A 14,247-nucleotide genomic window follows, 5' to 3' on the forward strand; every position below is an offset into this window, starting at 1 on the left:
CGAAACAAAATACGCTTATCTTCAATCTCCATAATAGATACTCCTCGTAGCGGATGTCACAAATCCACCATCGTATTTTTTAAAGATGGGAAATTCACAACACTCTCTGTAAGAACTTGCCCTACCAGACATAATTCATATTCTGGATCAACAGATATTTCATCTCCTTCCACCACCAAAAGGTCCTCCTCCTTATCCATAATATGAAAATTAGCTAAACCTACCCCCACCACATTAAGATTAACCATAACTCGCGCCCAAAATTGAAATCTAACTTTATTGTTGTTGACAAACTCTAACTAAATAACCGCAGAACGCTAAACTCGTGCAACAAGGTAGACAACATTTTTTAAATCTTAAAAGTAGAAAAATTAAATCCTAAATATAATAAAAATAAAATATTTAAAGCATATTTTATCCATTATATAATAATATGTATAATGGATAAAAATTAGCATCTCTTTGACGAAATCTTTTTTAGGAAGCAAAATAAAACTGCCCATCAATCATTTTGTACGTGTAACCGCTCTTCAAAATCCCCATCACTCAGTGTACAAACATTAACCATAACAGCCAATAAGTATCTGCCATGTCAAACAACGCTCCCAGTGAAATTACACGTGGAGGGTGAATAAGCATCAAATAGAACATGAACCATGTAACTCTAGCACTGTCAATTTAATACGTTACAAAATAATCTTAATTAATTATTTTTCCAACTCATCATTTGACTTCAACAACAACAGCGGCAGCTATATATTGTAGTTACCATTACGACTCTTTTAGCAGCATTTGTCATTGCGAAGGGAAACATGGGAGTTGAAAAGAAATTCTTTGTTAAGTTTGAGTTGATGTTAATGGCGATTTTGATGATGGTTTCGATGGAATCTTCCATGGCGGCATTACATCGTGTTGGAGGCAAGCTAGGTTGGAACCCTAACGTTAATTATTCAGAATGGTCCGACCATGAGCGATTTTATGTCGGCGATTGGCTTCGTAAGTTATCTCCTTTCCTTCTTTGCTTTAAGTTGCTGAATATTTGGTTTATTTCCGTTTTAAAAATCGCTGATCAAACTTAAAACTTCTTCCAGGAACCAAAGTGTTTTCCCTCTATTAAATCAACTATAAAAGAGATATATCAGTTTATCATCATTGTTTTTAATTTGTTTTACTTGATCATGTCTTTTTTTTTTTTTACTGAAAAATGCTAAAATGATCTTTGAAGCATTTTCTTTTAAGTAAATGTTTTGTTTTTATTATACCAAAATAATTTGGGTAAAAGTATCATAAATACAGTAGATTGCATTTTGTGTCCATGTACTTGGGTAAAAATTGGTCCATGTACCCTCAACATGAAGTGCACATGACACCAGTCCCTCAAATGGAAATTTTTCATTTAGGCCTATTAAAATTTTAAATTTGTAATGATAAAATTGCACTGACCCCCAAGAATGGTAAAATTTGTAATGGTAATGGTAAAAATATTCAATTTAATTTCGGCCTCTCCCAAATTTTTTTGACTTCGCCCCTACATGGCATGCCATGTATAACCAATCGGTTATTTTGTCAAGTCATATGCCACTTTTTAACATAAAAAATGGATGAATATTTTTAACTGAAAGAACTAATATGCTTTTTGGTTTAACAGGATAGAGACTAATTTACTCGTTCTTTTAGCAAAGAGAACAAAATTCAATCTAACTCTTAATACAAGGACTTCTATGATATTTTTATTTCAAATGAAATTTTCATTATATTCACAAATTATTTAAATATATTAAAATAAAGGCATATTTGATGGTAAGGCACGTTATATTACTAAAAAGAGAAGATATCTACAGACTTTAAACATGAACTGTAAAATCGATATGTCATGTGATAAAAATATAGTTTTTTGTTTGATTATTATTGTAACCATAGCTCCATTTTAGATGCATTGCTAGCTGTAGATCATAACATAAAATGGTGCACAATAAATGAACATTATTAATTCAAAGAAAGGAAGAATTTAATGTAAGTGAGATACTGGTTGGGTTGATTTATTTGCAAAAAATGGTGTGGTTTAGGGTGATATATATAGATGGTTTTTGGTTAACTTTGGAGAAATATGAAAGCAAATCATTCCACAATATGAAAGCATCTTATCTTTTATCTTCTATCTAAAAGTGGTATATATGTATGGACAGATAACTATTTTCGTCTTTCTTATTTAACATCAAAATATTTTGAAGGCTCCAATCATTTAAACCCATTTTACTCAAATCTTGCTTCTTGTTATTCAAGTCTTCAACTTCGACAAGCGCTACTTCAATGTTCTGGAAGTGAACGAGACAAGTTACGACAACTGCAATGATCAAGGTTTCATAAAGAACATCACTCGCGGTGGCCGTGATGTGGTTGAGCTGACACAGTTGAGACCCTATTACTTCCTCAGCAGCGGTGGCTACTGCTACCATGGGATGAAAGTTGCTGTTAACGTTGAAATGCTTCCACCTGCTCCGGAGCCGGCTCCGGTCAAAAATGGCTCGCTAACATCCGATGCTGTTCGCCTTAAGATTTTCCACTATATGATTTCCTTTGCTGTGGCATACTATTATTTGGTCCTTCAGTTTTAGATCAGACGGTTGATTGAAATTAAGCAGTAGTAAAATGTTGGATTATATCAATATTGATGATGGAAATGGAATATAATCTTCTTTTTCGCCAAAATGTATTCTTTAAATAAGAAAATGTATATTTATATTAAAATTTTATTAAAAAGAAAAATATTTAATAATAATTTTATGTTAAATTTTAAAATATATAAATTTTAAAAAGATTAAAAATATATAAAATATTCTTAATACTATAATTATATATGTATAAAAATAAACTTTAATGATATTATAATAAAATATTATATAATTATTATCAAAACCGAAATCGATGACTTAAATTTACATGATATTATAACATTTAATCATCAATGCATATATATAAACTATTAAATGTAGGAGGGCTAACTTTTAAATGTATGAAACATATACGGGCTTAGAGCATATTTTAACTAGTATGATAATAAGTAATATATAATACACTACTATTATATATAACTGTTATTATAACATAGATTATAATAAAAGATATAGTATGACATAATATTATAATGTTTTATCATTTATGCATATATATAAACTATTAATACATGATATGATATAGTATTATAAAATATAGCCGGAGCAAGGGCGAAATCAGAACAATTTTTTAGAGGGCCGATGAAATTTTAATTTTTTATAGTCTATATTTTTATAATTTGCAAATGATTAAATTAAAATTTTTAAAAAAATTAAGAGCCTAAATAGAAATTTTACATTTTAGTGGGTCGAGCCCCTGCCAGCCCCCTAGCTTCATCTCTGAGCATGAGGCTAACTTTTAAAATGTACGAAAAGCATAGAGACTTAAAGTAAATTTCAATCGATATAATAATAAACAATAATATATAAGAAGTAATATATAATGTCTTTCTATTATATATAAATATTATTATATTGTAGATTATAATAAAAGATATAATATTACATGATATTATAATGTTTAATTATTGATGCATATATATGTATTAATATATTATATACTACATGATATGATATTGCATTATATAATATAGGAGGTTAACTTTCAAATGTATGAAAAGTACATGAACTTAAGAGTATAATTCAACTAGTATAATAAACAATAATATATGATAATAATTACTATATTATGTACTACTCTATTATTATGGTATATGATATAGTATTATATAATGAGTATACTATTTGGGTTGGGTTTGGCATAATATATTTGGGTTTTGAAATAAATATTTTAGAATATGAGTATTAAATTTATAAATTTAATAAAAAATAAAAAGTTATTCAATTGTCAATATAATATAATAATGAACAATAAAATGTATTTTAGTTAATTCATATAATATCATAAAATAATAAATTCTACATAAAATAAGCAATTTAATTATTTTATATAAAATAAATTTATTAAATATATATAAGTTATGCTTTTTATAAGGAAAATTTGAATTGCATTGTTATTTTATAAAAGTAAAATGAACTATTACATTCAAAATTAAAATATTTTTAACTTATAAAATTTAAAATTATCTGAATCCATCAGAGTCCGCCTAGCTCGATTGGAGCCTAAATTCGAAAAAATCTTACCCCAAAAAAATCCAATTCAAGGGCCCAAGCCTAAAAAATCCATGTTTGAAGTAAACCCAATTTGAGTCCGCCCAAATTTACTCGTTTGCCGGCTCTAAACTTTATAATCAAGTTCATTTTAGTCTCCAAATATAATTTTTAAAAAAAATTAAAATCATTTAAAAAATTTATTACAGTGACATACCACATCAACATCCTTCCACATAGCGTGTCATCCTTGTTAAACATATTTTGTTATTTTTATAATTTTTTAGATTTTAGAATTATATATATATATATTTAATCTTTATGTATATTTAGTAAAAAGTTTATATATTTTTATAAAAGAAAGACATGTACCATGATTTGATTGGCACCAATTTTTTTAAAAAATTTGTTAGTAAAATGGACTAAAAATTATAACAGAATCATACATTAGGTACTAAATTAGAATAAAAAAAATAGGTGTCAATGTGAGAAAATGAGTAAATTTCAAGAGTTAAATCGTGATTTAAATCTTAATTTACTTTTTCGGCCATCAAGGACACAATGGGATGCATTTTTTAAGGGTTTAATTGATTTTTTTATCAAGGGCTTTTTTGATCCATAGGCCAAAATTTTTAAAAAGTGAAGTGAATATCTAAATATTAACATTTACATATGTTGCCTTGAAATATTTTAATCTATATATTTTTTGAATCCTTAACATTTATGATCACAATTTCAAATCAAATGTCGTAAATATTTGAATATGCCAGAATTATCCCTAAATTGTCGAGAGTTTGGCAAAGAGAGCATGTGCATAATGATGGGTAAGGATAACAAAAAAAGCCTGAATCCAACAAATTCTGACCCGACCCAATCCATTAGGATCGGATTTTCTTTTAGAACTTCGGGTGCAAGGAGAGTCGGGTCGGGTGAAATTAGAAAAATAGTCAAATTGGATAGGGATCGAGATAAATTTGCCCCGCCTCATCTTGAAATATTTACAAAAATACCCCTAATATGTATACATATATTAAATTTTTACTTTTAGTAAATAAATATATAAATAGAAAAAAATAAATATATTAAGTTTTAAGTCTAAACTCAAAAAATATTAATCTTATTTGCTTCAAAATAAAATAATTAAATTAAATTTAGGACGAGGTGGGACATAATTGGGTTTTCTATTAAATTTTAGATTCGGGTTGGGATGGAATTTTTTCTTAAAAGTCAGAGTTGAGGCTGATTAATTAAGTTTCAGGCCAGGGTCGGGCAAAAACCCACCCCACCATACCTTGTTGCCATCCCTAATGATGGATGAAAGAAGGTTACTTTAGATATTAAATAGAGATCTAAGTCAAATAAACATGCTGCTAGAAACATTGAAAAAGTATTACGAGATATTTTTAATTTTTAAATGCTCGTATAATTTTGATTTTTTTATTTTAAAAAAATTTTAACATATTTTTGAATTTTTAAAAATTTATATAAGATTTTAAAAAAATTAAAAAAATTATTGCGATATCATGAATATGATACTCTATTTTTTTAATCTCCAAAGAATTGAACTCAAAAAATTAAGGATGAAAGTACACTAAATTTAAAGCAAAAAAGAATCAATCCTAGCGGATAAGTTATTAAAAGAAATCAACCAAGCTCTCTCCACTCCGTCCAAACAACACTTTCTCCCTTTCAATGGCTTCAATTTGTTACTCTTGCATTGTCTTTCCTTCCCCTTCACCCAAACCCTTCCCTTTCCTTCCAAAGCTTCCCCATTCCAACCCATTTCCTTCCTTTCGGACCCCCAGACTCCGAGCCGCCAACTCCGCCCCTGTCCAAGAACAACATTACATGAGCATCGATAATCTCCGCCAGTTTTTCGACCTTAATTCCGGCAAATGGACCGGTTCTTTCCATGTAATTTATTCATTTCTCGCTCAATATTAGTTATCATCGTTTCTTAAATAATTCAAAAACAAGTTCTTCGAATTTTGCAGCAATTTGATGGAAATGGAAATCTATTGCAAAAAATAAGTACTCGGCTTTCCGCTAGTTGTTATGGGGAAGATGAACTCATCAGCCTCATTCAAACGTAGGCTTTTCAATTTTAGCAATTTTAAGTTTCTTATTTTTCTTTTTTGAAAGTTCTATGTGGGTGAAATATGATTCTTTTATCTTATGGAAGTTCATATGATTATTGATGACTTAACTCTTTGAATTTGTTAGTTCTGTTTGGTTGTTGCTTTTACTCTTTTATTTATTTTTGTTTTCACTTAACTTGGGAAAAAAGCAATTAGGCACTGTTACTCCAAATATTTCTCCTTTCCAAGTTGCTTGACAAAATTGTATTTTCTAGGTTGTACATTGAACAGCCTCAATCAAGTACTTCAATTTCTGGACATGATGAGGAAGCTGAATGGGCAGAATACAAAATAAAAGAAACAAATATGTTCACTGTTGACAAATATCAACAGGTGAGCTTTTTCCAATCATTCACCTATTCAAAATCAGCCGAGTTTCGCCCTTCTTTATATTGTTATTATCATATCCAAGCTTTTAAAGTTTGTTTTCTTCTATTAGAATATCCATTATGTTTAGTCTGCAGATTGGCTTTTTCCCCAATGAGAGGGCTTTTTCATTGAGGTACCAAACGGCCGGCATGTTAGAGACTGTGTTACGGCAAGGGGTATTGGGGGAAGATGACACCGGAGAGGAATCACCAAAGTAAGTGCTTCTTGATTTTGGAAGGGCATTTGTTTTATGAGTTGAATGATTTCGAATAGTGAAAGAATCGGAATAGCAGTTCCTTCTCATTAAGTTAGAGCATTGGTAATGAATTTGCTGCATAAATTCGAAACCGCTTGTTTGTTTTGCGCAAGTTTTTCTGTTATGATGAATGAATTCTGAGGTGCTGCTATGCTGAAAACCAGCAGTAATATATAACGCATGATGTATGGTATCGACTATCATAGCTCCCCGTTTTGAATAAATTTTCTGAATTTCGACTTACCTTTGAGAATGGATTTTGTAAATCAATTTCCACTGAAGCTTCATGCTTGTCTGGTAGGGTTGCTAGCCAACTTGTTTTATTATTATCTTTTGAGGGCAATGGCTCACTTCAACACAGTTTCCTCTGATTTCTCCTGATCCCCATATGCACACGGCATCAGGTTAAAAGAAGTAACTATTTGTTTTACTTGACAGAAATGTTAAGCTTCCTTCTCGCCAGCCTTCCATCGTTTGTGAAAATTGCCTATATTCACAAGCAAAGGATCGACGAGCAAGGGCCTTCCATATCATGGACCCCAAAGGCTTTGTGGATATGCTTCTTATCTTCCTTGAGGATAGAGGTGATGGCCCACTCGTTCATCCATCACTTGGCAATATAATAGTAATCAATCTTCCTCCACTTTGTTTTAGTTGACGGTAAGTCACACTTCCTGTTATAAGATTTGTGTATATAAACATTGTTTTTTATTGATTGTAGGATGGAGAGGACCGGATTTTACCATTTCTAGGCAAGTGGGAAGGTCATTCTGTAACAAAACGCAGTGGTGTTTACGGATCGACAATGACCGAAGCTGATACAGTTGCTTATCTTGAAATGGATGACAAGAAAAAGCTCATCCAGGTATGCATCTGTTGACTTTTCTTTTTTCTTAAGTGTCCAAAAGTCCGAGTAACATTAGTTTAAACCAAGCACACTCATTCATTCTCCTGAAAAGCCAAGAGTCATGGAATCCTGCAGTGGAAATTGATTTATATAAGCTCCTTGACCGCACATATGATGACAGAAAGGGTTGTTTTTGTTCCCATGCAATTACTGTATTGTCTACAGCTTTTGTCCGTCTTGATGCTTATTTTCGTCGATTTTTTGTTATCAGACTCTTGGTCTTTTCTCATTGTGTCTGTTGTTTCTAAATACATGATCAGGATGTTACCTCCATGGACAGCAGACGTGGAGTAAGGACTAATGTGCACTGGACGGGTATGATCTCGAATAACTCAGTTGAATTTGAAGGAGCATACCAGTTGACATTATTACCAGGTGGTATGTACATGGGATACCCTTCTGATATTGCAAAGAGTGTAGCTGAATCCAAGTCATTCCACTTGGAGTTCTGTTGGCTCGACACACCTGGTAAGAGACAGCGACTCGTTCGAACATATGATGCCGAGGGGTTGGCTGTTTCATCAACCTATTTTTCCGAGGTTAAACTGTGAGTCCTTACTGCACTGGCCCCTGTTGAATGTAGAATCCATCTTTCTGCAAATATTCGATCTGCTTTTAAGTTTGAGTTTTGATTTGATATAAATGAAACATATGTAAGAAAAATTGAAGCTCCATTGTTGTAACTAGTAAGATAGTTTATAATTTTGTGCAATTTATTTCCTCCTTTTAAATCATTGAATCTAAATATTTATCGAAATTAATTCTTTTTTAATCGATCATAATAATATTTAGGCAAACTACAAATTTAATTACTTATGTATGGTTTAAATTACGTTAATCAACATACTTTAAAAAAGTGCAATGCGGTCATTAATGTTATTTGATTAACTTTGTTAAATTACTTTTAATTAGTATATATAATTAAAATAATATTATAATATGAATTTATTTTATAACGTGAGAAAAATTATATTTAGTACGTATTATATTATTAAAAACAGTATACGTACATGTTTAACTACACATAATATATGACCTGTTATATATAAGTAAATAATAAATGTATAATATTTATTATACAATTATGATATTATAATGTGTATTCTTTTATTAATGATATGTAACTTAAATCTTAAATGTGTAATTAATTTTCGGTATGTTATAATATATATATACAATACACGTTAAATAACTCAAGAGGTTATTAATGATATGTAATCCTTATATACTATTATTTTATTATAATGTGCAATTTTATATTAATGATATGTAAACTTAAATCCTAAACGTGTAATTAACTTTATGATATATTATAATAATATATAACCTTATATACAATTATGATATTATAATGTATATTTGATATGAAACTTAAACCCATGTAATTAACTGTGTGGATTATGATATATATAATTGACATTATATAATGAGGGTTAAGTAATTAAGTTGTTTGGGACTATTAGGAATTAGGAACTTTTAACTTGTTTGGAATTTTTATATTTAAGTTGACATAATGATAAATTTAGCCTTTAATATTTATATTTTTATTAATTTAATATTTATTTATTTTTAAAATTAAATTTAATCTTTAATTTTTTTAAAATTTAATTTTAACTATTAATTTTTCGAAAAAGTTGAATTAATTTTTTAATGAAAATTTTGACCAAAACATTGAATCTTGAAATATAACCGTCCGCATAACAATTCAAGCGTGTATATATATATATATATATATATATATTTGCTAAACCTAAAAGGATATAAATGTTAATCGGGAAAAAAGTGATGGCAAAAAGGGAAAAGAGTAAAGTAAAGTTAGGGTTTGAAGGACGAGAGGTGACTATAAAAGAGAAAGAATGAGAAAAAAAAAATGCAGCGCCAAAGGCCGAGCGCTTACCCCCGTAAAAGAAGGGGTGGCGTGGTATTCCACGGGAGAGGTCCTTTACAAATCGTGGCGCACACTAGTGCGATTGGCGCATATTAACACCATCTCTCTTCTGGGTTGGTAAGGGATTCCATGGCCGCTTTGCTGCTTTAGTTCTAGCAGTCAAAGCGAGGGGTATTGCCCTACATTTCTTCTCTGTTTTCCCCTTCATCTATTCATTAATCTTTTTCCCCCAAAAAGATTTGGGTTTTGCTTGTGTTGGGAAAAAAATTCGTTTTCTCTTGTTCTCAAGGAATTAGTAGCTAACTGAATAAATTTTTGTTCTTTTTTCAAAATTTCATTTCTAATTAAAAATATTAATGTTTTAGGGTTTATATGTTAAAGGGTTAAACTGGTATGTTCTGTTTCTCTCCGATCGTGGTTGATAACAAGATTTCAATATGGAAATATGGGCTTTTTGAAGATTATTCATAAAAAAAGAAAAACTGGACATAAACATAATCAGTAATTGCTTATTGTCATTTTAACTGAATCTTACAGAGTATAAATTAGTGGCAGCAGCAGCAAACAAGCCCTAACATGCTTTACAACATTACTTATAAATTCCAACATTCAAAACTGGGTAATTATATTATGCTTCACCAGGATTTATCCTTCAATTTCACCTGCGTTATTTATTCCAACCTTGTGCATTTTCATACCAATGAATGGCCAGACCCTCGCTGCTTTAAGAGGTGGGTGATTACACTCTTATCTGCTCCTCCTTTAGCCTTAAAACTGCTGGTCCCTGACCATTGTTTCCAAAATCCATCGCTTTAAGTAAAGAATGGTTCTGGTTCTCAGCCACAACCTTGTGCGGTTTTGTCTGCGACAAACTGTTGTTCACCATGTTGTGGCTGCTGTTTCTAGCTGCTGGAACGTCGTGGTTATGCTTCCCCTCGTATGTTGTTATGACTGCTTTTGGGTCAGTTGATGCTCTTTCCACATGCTTTCTAACATTGCATCCAGCACTCGTGCATTTGTAATAGCTCCTGTAGGTATTGCTTGATGCGTCAGAGATGATCCCAAAAGTCGCAGTATAAGTGAGAAATAATAAACGGACTAATCTACATTTTTATCAAATCAATAAAAATGAGAGAATTTAAATGGCAAAACAGGGAGATGAATACAAATATGACAGTCATTTCTGAGACATGAGGTTGTTTGAGATTTGCTTGTCATTCGTGTTCGGAATGCAAAACTGTGGTCTAGCAATATGAGCAGATAAAGAATTAAAGTTGAAACCTATATGCACAAACCAAGCAAATCGAACCAATATTTATCGATAGCAGAGAATCGAGAGAGGTTTTTTATGCGTACTTAAGGTTTTTATCCAGTGACCAAGTCCTATGTTACTCAGATTCAGATATGCGTGTTCCATACAAGTATGCACTAAACATTAGTATGCTTTAACCTTTTCAAGTTTCTCAGTATTTGGAGGGTTTATCTTTATCCCCACCCAAATACGTTTTGGACAAGGGTGTTGGATACAGGGTACTCCAAGCTGGGGCAACATAGATTAAGTTTTAGATACGACACGAGAAAGACAAGTCACAATTATTAGAGCCCTAGTGGTGTAAGCCTAGTACTGAAATGCTCCAAGAAATTTAGATCATAGAGTGCTCTTGATGATTATCGTATATACATCAAGCAGTCTATTTGCCACTGTAAATCACTCAAAACTTTGCACAATTGCTAGAACACCATTATTAGAACCATATATAAACATATATATAGACCATTGTACCTTGGATGAGGGTTCCCTTTCACCACTTTCTGTCCATATTTGCGCCATCTATAGCCATCATCCAAAAGGTCAACTTCACTTCTTGTTTGCACGATAATTTTTGGTTCTGTGACCGTCTTGTGTGACAACACTACTGCAGCTTCCGGCGCAGTATTCCTACAGTCAAAAGCACAACACCCTCAAAATTACATTTAATATTGAAGAAATAAGAACTTGTATGATCATTTGAAGTTAGATTTGAAATTTACCTTCTTTTCAAATTTGGTTCATCATCATCTCTTTCTTCTCGACTCTCTTCATCACATCCTTCCTCACTGTCACTTGATCCAGGTAATTCTGCAGCTTGAGTAGATTCAAAATTTTTCCCCAGTATCGAATGAGACGACATGGTTTCACTTAACTTGTTCGAATTTAAAGCTGCAACCTGAGAACCAAATTCAGGATTTGCCTGTGAATTTGCATTTCCATCACTACCACCCTTTGCTTGTTTATTTTGCTGAGGCTTTTCATGATTGTGAGCGCCTTTGTATATAATTTCGGTTATTTGGCCATCAGCAGATCGTTCCACCTTCTTTTTCACAGGGCAATTAAGATAGGTACACTTGTAGTAGCTTCGTGGATACTCACAGCCTTTAATAGGCTTCTGTCCATACTTACGCCAGTTGTAGCCATCTTCAGCAGGTTTATCCACAGCAATAGGAAGCTGGTTTTTCCTATCAGATTGGGAAGCTTCCGAGTATTCTATTGCAGAACTTTGAGGTTCTGAGGCCAAAGGAGGCATCAACTGTGAAGTTTCTTCAGGAGTGAAGGATGGATGACGGATCAATGACTCTGACGGAGCTGATACCGTCAACGCTTGATATTCGGTTTGTGGATGAACTTGAGATTGTGCTAGGGCAGCTTGAGCTGTAACCTGTGCCAATGCTTGCCGATGGGATATTCCAAAAGGACTCTGCACAAATCATGGAACAGAAGTAAGTGTATACAACCAAATCCTGGTACTCGTGTCACCAGCAACAAGTTTCAGTGTATCAATCTAAGATTCAAAACTAACATCCCCAGAAACATTTGAACCAATAATCACACAATTCTCCACTATTCAAAATTACATTCAGTCTAAACCAAAAGTTAATTGTTGGTGCATATGAGAGTTCATCCTAAAAGAAGAAAATACATACATAAGTTACACATCTATTCTCAGACACAGCAAAATGATACTCAATTGATCACTGTGTTGATAAAAAAAATCCCAAATTAATGAGTTAAAGGGTACTCATCCCTAAAAGGGAACAAAAACAAAATGATTTCTTCATTTAGAGGCAAAAAGCTAATAAATAAGCAATCATAAAAACTGGACAAACTACATTGAAATCCAACAGACTATAATCAACCAAATTATTTATACTTTAAGAAAGCAGAGCCATAATTTAAAAAAAAAATTGTAATTTCAACTCAAATTACCTGAGGAGAAAGACAAAAGAAGCTTGGAGAATTAAGCAAACCAGAAGGGGTTAGCCCAGTAGGCGCAGTGAATAAAGGAGAGTCAAAATTCAAAGGTCGGTTGTGCTTAAACCCAGGGCTTTTTTCACCTCCATCTTTAAAACCCACCTCCATAAGTGAACCATCCATTGAAGCGTGGGGTAATCGAGCTCCAGGTGAAGTCATTGCTGAAGCTAGAAGCTGAGAAAAAGACCTATTCTCTGTTGAGTCAAGGTCGGAGAAAAAAGATGAAACCAGTGTCATAGGCCCTGGACTTAGCCCTAAACCACTTGAAAATAAGCCATCCATGGCTGGTTTTGGTGGTAAAGTTATGGATGGACGTGTTGGAGCTGAAAGCTTTGATCTTGTCCTTTTCTCTGCCATTTTTTTCACCTCTTCTTTCCCCTGTTTTTCAGTTTATATATTGAGAGAGAGAAATTGTCTTTTTGTTTTTGTTTGCTTTTCGGTTTCTTTGTTGCTCTGATTCTTCGATTTCGTTGCTTTTCAGCAAAATTGGTTGGTTCTTCTCATAGTTTCGTGTTTATCTTCGAGTAATGAAGTATGGAATTTGACTTTTTGTTAACATAATTAATCATTTTTATTTCCATCTAATTATATTTTAATCCCCTTACTACACAGAAATTTCAGCTTTTATCCCTCCATTTTAATTTAGTATAATTTAGTCCATTTCTTTTTTTTTTAATATTACTAGAAGATCCAAATTGATAACTGTTAGAGACACTATTGTTAAATTAGTCAATCATGCTAATAATAAATTTGTATATTAGCACAATGCTTAAGGTTATTTCTAAATAAAATTTTATTTTAACGATAATAACTAACGATGTTGAGATCAAATTATGTTTAAAAAATTAAATAATAAATTTTAGGTGACTGAAATAAAAATTAAACCTTTTAACTTAACTTTCATAATAATAATAATACATGGGCCCTTTTGTGGATGAGATAAATACGAAAATTTTCCAGATTTTAAAATATTGCCAAAATTATAAAATACAAATAAACTCCAACAAATTTTAACTTTTTTTTGAAAAAAAAGAAAAATAATATTAATCCTATAAAAAGAAACCTTATTCCCACTATACAGTAGAGACATTGAATGAAGACATAAGGTCATGCTGCCATGTCAAAAGGCAATTGGGAGATGGTATTGTTTTAGGCAGATTCTTGAATCACAATTTAAGATATTATTATTATTATTTTATTTTATATTTTATAGTGAAAATTATTCGAAGCTTACCAG

The 14,247-nt window shown here is 31.6% G+C and overlaps 3 protein-coding genes across 3 annotated transcripts; 2 read left to right on the top strand and 1 right to left on the bottom strand.

Annotated features, from left to right (window-relative positions):
• Positions 1-755: 755 nt before the first annotated feature.
• Positions 756-2,709, top strand: LOC108459838 (lamin-like protein). Its single transcript, XM_017759232.2, has 2 exons — positions 756-996; positions 2,284-2,709. Exons 1-2 carry the CDS (start codon positions 813-815, stop codon positions 2,613-2,615), a joined length of 516 nt encoding a protein of 171 aa, XP_017614721.1. The 5' UTR covers positions 756-812; the 3' UTR covers positions 2,616-2,709.
• Positions 2,710-5,715: 3,006 nt separating this feature from the next.
• Positions 5,716-8,567, top strand: LOC108460474 (uncharacterized). The gene is made up of 7 exons (XM_017759976.2): positions 5,716-6,077; positions 6,158-6,252; positions 6,517-6,634; positions 6,766-6,884; positions 7,365-7,551; positions 7,648-7,791; positions 8,094-8,567. The coding sequence occupies exons 1-7, from the start codon at positions 5,856-5,858 to the stop codon at positions 8,382-8,384; spliced, it is 1,176 nt and encodes a 391-aa protein (XP_017615465.1). The 5' UTR covers positions 5,716-5,855; the 3' UTR covers positions 8,385-8,567.
• Positions 8,568-10,172: 1,605 nt separating this feature from the next.
• On the bottom strand, positions 10,173-13,566 carry LOC108460473 (probable WRKY transcription factor 3). The gene is made up of 4 exons (XM_017759975.2): positions 12,966-13,566; positions 11,753-12,456; positions 11,505-11,660; positions 10,173-10,749 (listed from the first exon to the last, which is right to left on the bottom strand). Exons 1-4 carry the CDS (start codon positions 13,365-13,367, stop codon positions 10,461-10,463), a joined length of 1,551 nt encoding a protein of 516 aa, XP_017615464.1. The 5' UTR covers positions 13,368-13,566; the 3' UTR covers positions 10,173-10,460.
• Positions 13,567-14,247: the final 681 nt, after the last annotated feature.

This window comes from Gossypium arboreum, chromosome 4, assembly GCF_025698485.1.
Source record: "Gossypium arboreum isolate Shixiya-1 chromosome 4, ASM2569848v2, whole genome shotgun sequence".
In the NCBI taxonomy this organism is placed as follows: Eukaryota; Viridiplantae; Streptophyta; class Magnoliopsida; order Malvales; family Malvaceae; genus Gossypium; species Gossypium arboreum.

Bases quoted from the DNA above. Each gene is read 5' to 3' on its own strand.
- LOC108459838 (XM_017759232.2), top strand. From the start codon at position 813: ATGGGAGTTGAAAAGAAATTCTTTGTTAAGTTTGAGTTGATGTTAATG. The intron at 997-2,283 runs GTAAGTTATCTC...TTGTTATTCAAG, and splicing joins TTATGTCGGCGATTGGCTTC to TCTTCAACTTCGACAAGCGC.
- LOC108460474 (XM_017759976.2), top strand. From the start codon at position 5,856: ATGGCTTCAATTTGTTACTCTTGCATTGTCTTTCCTTCCCCTTCACCC. The intron at 6,253-6,516 runs GTAGGCTTTTCA...TGTATTTTCTAG, and splicing joins CTCATCAGCCTCATTCAAAC to GTTGTACATTGAACAGCCTC. The intron at 7,792-8,093 runs GTATGCATCTGT...ATACATGATCAG, and splicing joins ACAAGAAAAAGCTCATCCAG to GATGTTACCTCCATGGACAG.
- LOC108460473 (XM_017759975.2), bottom strand. From the start codon at position 13,367: ATGGCAGAGAAAAGGACAAGATCAAAGCTTTCAGCTCCAACACGTCCA. The intron at 12,457-12,965 runs GTAATTTGAGTT...TGATTTGTGCAG, and splicing joins TCTTTTGTCTTTCTCCTCAG to AGTCCTTTTGGAATATCCCA. The intron at 10,750-11,504 runs GTACAATGGTCT...CAATACCTACAG, and splicing joins AAAGGGAACCCTCATCCAAG to GAGCTATTACAAATGCACGA.